Here is an 8692-nt window from a genome sequence, read left to right on the forward strand (position 1 = left end):
GCAGAGCGGAAAAAATAAATCCTGTCTCCATAAAATCACCCCGGGTGTCATCAGGCCGTCCACACTGCTGTTCCACTATTTATCTCCTGAAGACATCTTGAAGATTACTTGCTGTATTGTTGTCATTTTTTTTAAGAGACTTGATCACTAATTTAGACTTTGACAAAAGAGGAATAACACATGAATTCAGCTTTAGGTTGGAATTTGCTCTTAGTTTTTGTCAAATGGAGCAACGACAATCTTTCAAAAGTAATAATGTCACTTCTATTTCATCGCAATCATCCAGACGGGCATCATGATCTCAGGGAAGCCTTCCTGTCTCTCCACAGCCAGGACCTCCAGGCCGGCCTTGGCGATGATGCACTTCATGATGTCCAGGTGGCGGCTGATGCTGCTGTCGATGGGATCCAGCTTGCAGCCCTGCCGCGCCATATTGTCCTTCATTATGATGACGCCGTTTGGACGCAGGCTCTTCTTACAGCGCACTAGGAAGTTCATCAGGTCCTTGTCTGTTAGATGGCCTGAAGAGAAAGATGGATAGGGAGTGAAGCGAAAAACAACAACAACAGATCACAACAGAGGTACCTGTCCCTGCTGGGATCTTTGTTTCCATAAGTTTTCTTACAGGTCTACGCCAAAACCTGCCCAGGTAGCTTGAGTCAATGACAAGTTACACTGCTTCATGCATCAATTGACCAACTGTAGTCTGGTGGTCAACACAGGTACTGTCTCCAGCTCCTCCTTGACGAGTTTCCAGGCCTGATGCTCAGTACTTCCACAGGGAGGCGTCCAGGTGGTTCCCTGCTGCAGTTACAGGGGTTGTTCATCCTCATCTTGAGTTCAGACACCTTACTAATTAAACTTATTTTGCCTGTTTTTACACATTGTTATATTAATCCTTAGTTTTTCTGACACTATCTGAAGCTCTAGAACAGATGTGAGGGTTGAAACGTAGATCAACTGGTAACTTTTGAGCTTTGCCTTCACACTCAGCTCCTTCTTCATCACGACAGGCTAGTATGACGCCCACATCACATCTGATGCTGCACCAGTCTCCCTGTTGATCTTAAACTCCATCTTACCCTCACTGGCAAGATCCTGATGGACTTGACGATTCATTTCGTTTGGTGAAGCAACTTAAATCTCATGAGAGGAAATTAGAAAACAATGCTAGTCTCGCCTAAAAAAGAAAGAAGCTCAGTATCCCTTGGAATTATGTTCACATTTGAGGATTTTGCAGCAATTCACGTCCAATGCCAATGGGAAGTGTGCTCGTTAAGTAGCAAGTAATAAAGAGACTTTAGACTAAGATCCCTCTCATACTTACATGCCACCCACTGCATCCAGATGACGTCGTACTTCTTTTTTGGAGGTGTGAACTCTTGCAGGTTGAAGCAGTAGTAGGTCTCGATGCGATCGGCGTCGTCTCCGAGGTACTCCTCGTGCGCGTGGAGCAGGAAGTGCTCCATCATGTCCACCAACTCCATTTTCTCAAACACAGGAAGGAGGACGCCTTTGGACACACGGCCGATCCCGGAGCCACAGTCCAGGGCACAGTGCGTGCCAGCCTTACCGGGACCCTGTGGGTGGAGAAAAAGTGGATAAAACATTCATAGTTGTAGCAAAAGTCAACCTTATTTAGAGGTGTATCGAGAGGATAAAATCAGTAAAGATCCTCAACTGAAGATCGTTTGTAAGGCAACCATAAAAACAATGGAGCTGGATTTATGTTTCAGAGAAAACAAAATGTACATTTAAATGCAGCATGTTATTACAATATCTATAAGTCAGGGATCTATACTTAATTTGCTGTGTTGCCAGATGTCAGGCCTCTGTAGCTCAAAAGCACCGACAGCCGAAACAATTCGACCTCAGTTCCTCAGGGCAACGGAACTATGAACTTTACCACGAGGGAACAGAAAGGTACCTCACTTGAATCATGCTGGTTTTTCTTCCTTTTCATTTGGTATTCTGACCTCACTCCAACCCCTCCGCATCAGGGGCCCCAGTGTGTGATTGAATGAAAGATGGGGCCCCGAGGAGCTCAGTGCTTGTTACAGGAGGCTTCCTGGTTTTGGTGAATTACTGCCATATTGCTCCGTGCGTATGTAGCTCAGGTTAATCTAGATGTGTTCTAAATCTTTTCCTTCCCCAACTTGTTTTAATGGAAATGTCCGGTTTCAAAAGGAGCTGTTCACAGCCAGGGGAGCAGGATGTGTAACTGAGCACACGTTTGTAGAAGAGAGAGAATCCTAACATTCAGGCTCTTTGCATTGAAGTGAATTGAATGTGAATTTCTGGACACAAACAAATTGAAGCAAATATCGCCGACTTTAACTCAGAAAGAAACAATTTCCGGAGCACTAAATGCAGTTCATCTCTAAAGAGACATGCAGCACACAAGTACAAGATGTTTTGAACTCGATTATGTAATGCTGAGCAACATTTCAAAGGATCACCGGGATGATATGCTGTTACAGCAGCCATGTTGCCAGGTGTATGATAGTTATGATATTTGTATGAATTTTAAAAACAATTTAGCCCTTTGTTCAATGTCCATCCATCCATTATCTTTCACCACTTATCCTGTTCAGGGTCGTGGGGGGGGGGGGCTGGAGCCGCCCTGGCCAGACTATCTCAGGGCTGACAACCATTAAACAAACCATAAATGATCCAATCACATCTCTGCTCAGATCACGTGAGACAACCACTGTCACCGCTCACAGCTTCTTACATGACTGTATAAACGGAGCGGAGAAGAGAACATGAAGACGTTTTCTTTTAGAGAGGATGAAACAATCATATGATTTGTATTTCTGTGAATTTGTTGTCTTGGCTTATAGCATCATAAAATACTGTACTTAATGCTAGCAGTACATTTGATTATTCCCTTCCATAAATAAAGAATTGTTTAGTCAATGTGAGGATGATTTTTCAACATTTTTAAGTCCTATATTGGGCCCTGAGTGATAAGAAAGTTTTTTTTACTGGTTTCAAGTTCCTTTTAAGAAGATCTTTGATTTGTAATCATTTTATTTTATCCAGTTGCAGTTTAGCTCCATTAACATTTTCTGATTCAGAATTCTCAAATATTAGAATTTGCTCACATCGTGTTGTCTGCAATAATAGCTCAGGGAACTGATATACAATGTGCAGTAATAAAGCATACCTTGCAATCGATCATCTCATGACAGACAGAACTGAGAATAGAAAACTGACATTAAATATATTCATTATTATATTGTATTGTATGAACTAGTAGTAGAAAGCTTGCTCTGTTGACATCAGCACTAGTGCAAAAGTATCCATTTAGCTATTTGTAGTTCCTTTAAACACATCCAATCTTAGCACTTTATAATTAGAGCTCCTGTAAAACGGATCCTCTAAATAACCCCGTCTCTGGGCCAAACCCATTCCCCTGAATTTACACTTGGGCTCTTCCAACATCTAAAAAAACCCTCTAGTCCACTCTGACATTCATTCACATGAACATGCAAAGATGCATGTGTGCACACATACAAAGATGTTGAAATATATGAGAATAAGACTGGTAAAATGTAGAAAATTATGACATATTTTAAAGGGACATTTTGGGATATAAGCATATTGTCAGCTAACCTAGCTCTGTCCAAAAGTAACAAAATCAACCTACCAGCACCTCTATAGCACAGTAATTAACACATTGGGTCTTATTTGCTTAATCCAAAGAAAAACCCAAAACAACAAATCCACTGTTTCCCGGGGGGTTATGTCAGAGTATTTATTCCAAGACCATATGTCAGGCAACCAGCAGACACCCCAGGTAGGTACTAGTTTGGACCATAGACTGTAAATAAGAAGTGCAACCAGTGAACGGAAGTGACGTAGAGATGCCGTGTATAGCTTTGGTAGCAGTAATGACCTGTCAATCACAAGGTAGCTCACCCTAAAGCAAACCCTACTTTGTCGTCTATTTTACTCTAAATTGATCATAATTTACTAAATGAACATCATGTTGTTTTGAAATAGACTCTAAACTACCGATTTAGACCATAAACTCATGTTTACAATGTTTACTGAGTCAAGTGAGAAGTAAGGTCATTTTCTCATAGACTTCTACACAATCTGACTTCTTTTGCAACCAGAGGAGTCGCCTCCTGATGGCCAGCAGTAAGAATGTAAGTTCAAGACACTTCTGCATTGGCTTCACTTTTCCGGCCTGGAGGTTCCCGCCTGGTTTGGATCAAAGACAAGTCCAGAACAACCTATAAAACAGCAAACTGTTGTGTGTACGTATTTCTTTGGCAAATTAAAAAAACAAGATATAACACGTTAAAACTAGTGACCTTTAGAGGTGCTTGAAGGCAGATTTTGTTACCTTTGAACAAAGCCAGGCTAGCCATTTCCCAATCTTTATGCTAAGCTAACTTAGCTGTCTGCTGCCGTTAGCTTCATACTTATCAATCTCCCCATGTAACATTCGGCAAGAGAGCGAATAGGCCTATTTTTTTAAATGACCCTTAGGTCAATCTTACACCACATTGCAGTTTATAAAATTCTAGATATTTCTCAACAGGAAAATACTAATAAATATCTCATCCTTCTCTACTGTGAACAAATTAGCGCTAGTAAAAACTGACCATCGTACAAACTGATTGGCAGCTGTTGGCTCAGCTTGTTCAGTACAGGTGTTTACAGGTGACATTAAGTCTGAGCTACTATTAGAAACTGCACTGAAGCCTCCTTCAACATGAAACAAGGTGGTATTCTTTTTATGCAGTCAGAAAGACGAATTAGATTCTGACATGTACTGTCTATCCAGGGATAGCTACAGTATACCAGTGTAAATCGATATACGGGTGGACTGTACTCAGAAGCCACAGTAAAGTGTGTAAATAATAGACAAACTGCTTCTCAAATGTAACAGTATCAAGTATGTCAACAGGTATTCCAGACCTGATTGAACCTTTGATCTGAACCTGAATATGAGTTGGTATCACGTGACTCACCACAAACCCCTTCAGAAACTGCCGGGAACCCTCCAGATCAACGTTGCATATCTCCAGAAAATCTCCCAGCATGCCTTCCTCCGAGGCTGGGACGTCCTCATAGAACTGTTGAGCTCTGTAGTAAAACTGTTTCTCTCCTTTAATGAACTCACAGGTGACTGGAAACAGCTTCACTGTTAGGGCACATGGACACACATAAAGAGAACAGCTTTACATACAGATTCTTAATACGGTTTATTTCTTGTTGGATGATGTGGTGTTAAGTTATTCTTTAAGGAGGGTTTAAGTTTCAAGCTTGTACCGCTGACCACACCCAGCAGTGATGTCACGGTGTCCTAGAGTACACCTGTACATCACTGGAGTAATATGAGAAGCCAAACCATTGGAGGTCAGCAACAACAAGACTTCTGGCACCTACATTACCAACAATACAAACACTGCCTACAGTTTACTCGTTAATTTTGATATAGTTTGATGCTAATGTACCCCGATCCAGCAGCAGAGATGAGCAGTGGGCTACAGAAGTCAGGTACACTAAGCTCCCCCCTCTCATGTCACTTCTGGTTGCAAAAAGCCAAGATGGTGACAGTCAAAAACCAAAGTGGTGACAGTCAAAAACCAAGATGGCGACAGGTGGTGTAATTGCATAGTAAGTGGCTGTCACGCTAACAGACATGAATTCACCCTGGACTGAAAAAACTGAGTTGAAAAATTGCATCCAACGCTGCATCAAGTTATCCTCAGGATTGATGACTCAATCTTTTGAATATGGGAAATTAAGATGAAAAGGGTAAAGGTTAGTCTGGAAGAAAAAAAAGAAAAGTACCGTGGTTGCTGTATAAGTTTTGAAGCCGGTCCCTCATTGATGGTTTAGGAAAATTAACATCAAATGCATGGAATGGTGGATGATTACCAAATTTAAAAAGTGTATTAAAGCTTAGATTTGACTTGAATTTATGGCAAGTAGTAAGGAATTACTTCCAACACATGTCATGACATTAGACTGCCGTGTATGGAGAGGAACTCTGTCCACAATCTCAAAGGAAATGTAGAATGATTTGATTACCAGAAGACTATAAATAAGGACATGATGCTTACACTCTGCTCAGCTGTTACATGATATAAAATAACAAGTTGGTTGATTTATTTCCAATGTTGGGCATTCGCATGCTTTGTGGGTTATCAATGAGCAAAAAGTTAATATTTCTGTGAAACTGTGACCCTTCTGTATCCAGTACCACAACAGAGCACGGTAAATATTGTTTGTGTGTTCAATTATGTGTTGTACAACAACACTTATAATAGAATTCAAATGGCATACTGTGACATTAAGAAACTTAACTGGCTTCTTAGACAATCCCAACCTTTCACTGCCTCGGTTTTGCTGAGCTGAAATAAATCCTGCAGAATGAACGCAACATTTCCGTAGGCTTAGATGACACGTTCCTGGCGTAGAGGGGGTGGGAGGTGATGGGAGAATGTCCGGCCGCTTGTCAAGGACCTCCAGTGGCAGAATTCGTGACACCAAAGTGAAACAGTAAGAGGGGGGATTTATTTCCAGCTGGAATACCTCCTCCATGCCAGAAACAAGGAGCCATTAAAGGGGCCGAATCGCTCGGGTCATGCTAAAAAACAAAGTGTAGAAACAGTCAATGCTTGACTTTTCAGTCAAGTGTCCACTTGGTTTTGAGATGTTTGATGAATTTGTCCTGATCTGAGCATCTAAAGCTGTCAGTTACATGTCACGTGACCCCTCTGGGAGGCGTTCAGAACAAGGGTAATTATAGAAACATCGAGCAAGACCCAAGAAGGGGGGAGGATAGCGCGATGACATGCACTTCTGTCAGGGAAGTGTCAGTCCGGTGCTACCATGTTCTTCTATCTCGCAACTTCAAAGTGGACCTGCTCATTAGAAGTTAACCTTAGGTGAAGCAGAATGAGACATCTGATTAAACGATACCTGGTCTGAAGATTAATGTTAATTTCCAATATTTTAGGCCTAGATTTAACACTAGTGATACCCTTCCATCCAGTGTACAGTATACTTATTTTAGGTTTACTCCTTTTGCTTGACATTTGCTATATTAAGACGTAAATAACGGATTAAATAAATATTTATTTCAGTCCATTTACCATTAAACGGTCACGGCTGTTGGTAAATAATCTGACTGCAGCCCTCTGACTGTCATGTATAGCGCTGACTGACATGAGCTAATGCCTTCATGCCTGACATACCATGCCATGAATGGTCTTTGTGTCAAGTCAGTGGTAAGAAAATAAGGGGTCTTTTAGCCAGAATGGCCAGCAGGTCTGGATCTCCTCTTTCTGCAGATTGTGGTCTGATGAACAAGTGCACACCCTGCAGAGGATTAGATTAGACCTTCTACAACCAAGAGCAGCCTTCTGTTGCTTTGAGGGGCTGTCCTCGAATAAAGAAATTCGAAGTCAACTAACACTTGACTAATCAATTCATTGATTTAAATCGACAGATCTGTACAAATGAGTTTCTTCACAAAGAATCACACAAAAGCACCACTTTAAATCTGGTGTTAACCAGAGAAGTACATTTCTTGGAAATAAGTCATTCAGTATGAAAAAAAGCACACAGAATAACTAATCGACTCAAGAGATCTTTGTCGACTAGGACCAAAACGACGATAAGTTGACTAATTGACTAAGAGGGGGCAGCTCTCACGATGGAGAGGTTATTATATTATACATCATACAAAAGTTTGGGATCCCCTTTTGTATTGATGCTTTTCTTTTTTCCATCAATATTAGCTATTTTAATAGCAACACGTCTGTTAATTCCAGCTTGTTATTGGCTGCATTATTTTGCCTTTGACACTGAAACAGTGAGTCAAGTGATGGAACTTTGACAAATAACAGTTGGCGCTGTGATTATGTTCAGCTTCTTGAGTACTCGTCATCGCAGTGATGTTGCCAGGTTTAGTACCATTGTGTCTGTGCAGAAACCAAAATCTGTGTTCACTGACCGTATCTGATAGACAGCGCTGTAGAATGAACACAGAAGGGCTGGGTGGATGTATACATTGTTGTTTATCAAGAAATAGTTCCAGAATGTTAACTTCCCCCAAAACTACAAACTGAGATTTTTATATTTCCGTTTACAAATTTATAAAAGTAGGCACTTGAAGTCAGACTAGCTGTTTCCCCTTGAGACTAATAACAAGTGCATTCACATACACTTACATATTTGAATTTTAAAGATAATATCTCTGCAAACACACTCTTTTTCGACATTTTTCTATTAAAAAAGCAGATAAACCCTACAAGAAGTGGAGACAGTGTCGTAAAACCTCCACACATCTTTTGATGTGTGTCTGCAAAACAACTATGTGGTAAACCTTTAAATGTATAATGATGTAAAACGATATTTACTTGCTACTTCGTCAGACTTTTATTGGTTGGCTATTCCAAAGACTGTCTGTTGTGGAAAACCCCAAAGCTCCTTATAATTCCCTCTGCATTTGTGTGTTTTATCCTGTTTAGTATTAACACTACACACTCAACATCACTGCTGAACACTTTGTTAAGTGCATCATTTTTTCCCCTATCTTCCAGGTTGCCATTGTTTCAATTAATTTCACTACAATATGTAAATCAACTTTAGCCAGGTGATCAATCACAGTTATTATCAGGAATGCATTGATTTTTTTTTTTGGGGGGGGGGGGGGGGGGGG

The 8692-nt window shown here is 40.8% G+C and overlaps 1 protein-coding gene across 1 annotated transcript in view; it reads right to left on the reverse strand.

The window, feature by feature from the left end:
• Positions 1–264: 264 nt before the first annotated feature.
• The window catches only part of ntmt2 (N-terminal Xaa-Pro-Lys N-methyltransferase), a 9068-nt gene continuing 640 nt past the window's right edge, over positions 265–8692 (reverse strand). Inside the window, exons 2-4 of the mRNA XM_031876020.1 lie at positions 4989–5161; positions 1328–1580; positions 265–521 (exon numbers count right to left, since the gene is read on the reverse strand). Coding sequence (XP_031731880.1) covers positions 265–521; positions 1328–1580; positions 4989–5161 — 683 coding nt within the window. The remainder of the gene's footprint in view (positions 522–1327; positions 1581–4988; positions 5162–8692) is intronic.

Source organism: Anarrhichthys ocellatus, unplaced genomic scaffold (assembly GCF_004355925.1).
Source record: "Anarrhichthys ocellatus isolate YVR2014 unplaced genomic scaffold, GSC_Weel_1.0 scaffold102, whole genome shotgun sequence".
NCBI lineage: Eukaryota > Metazoa > Chordata > Actinopteri > Perciformes > Anarhichadidae > Anarrhichthys > Anarrhichthys ocellatus.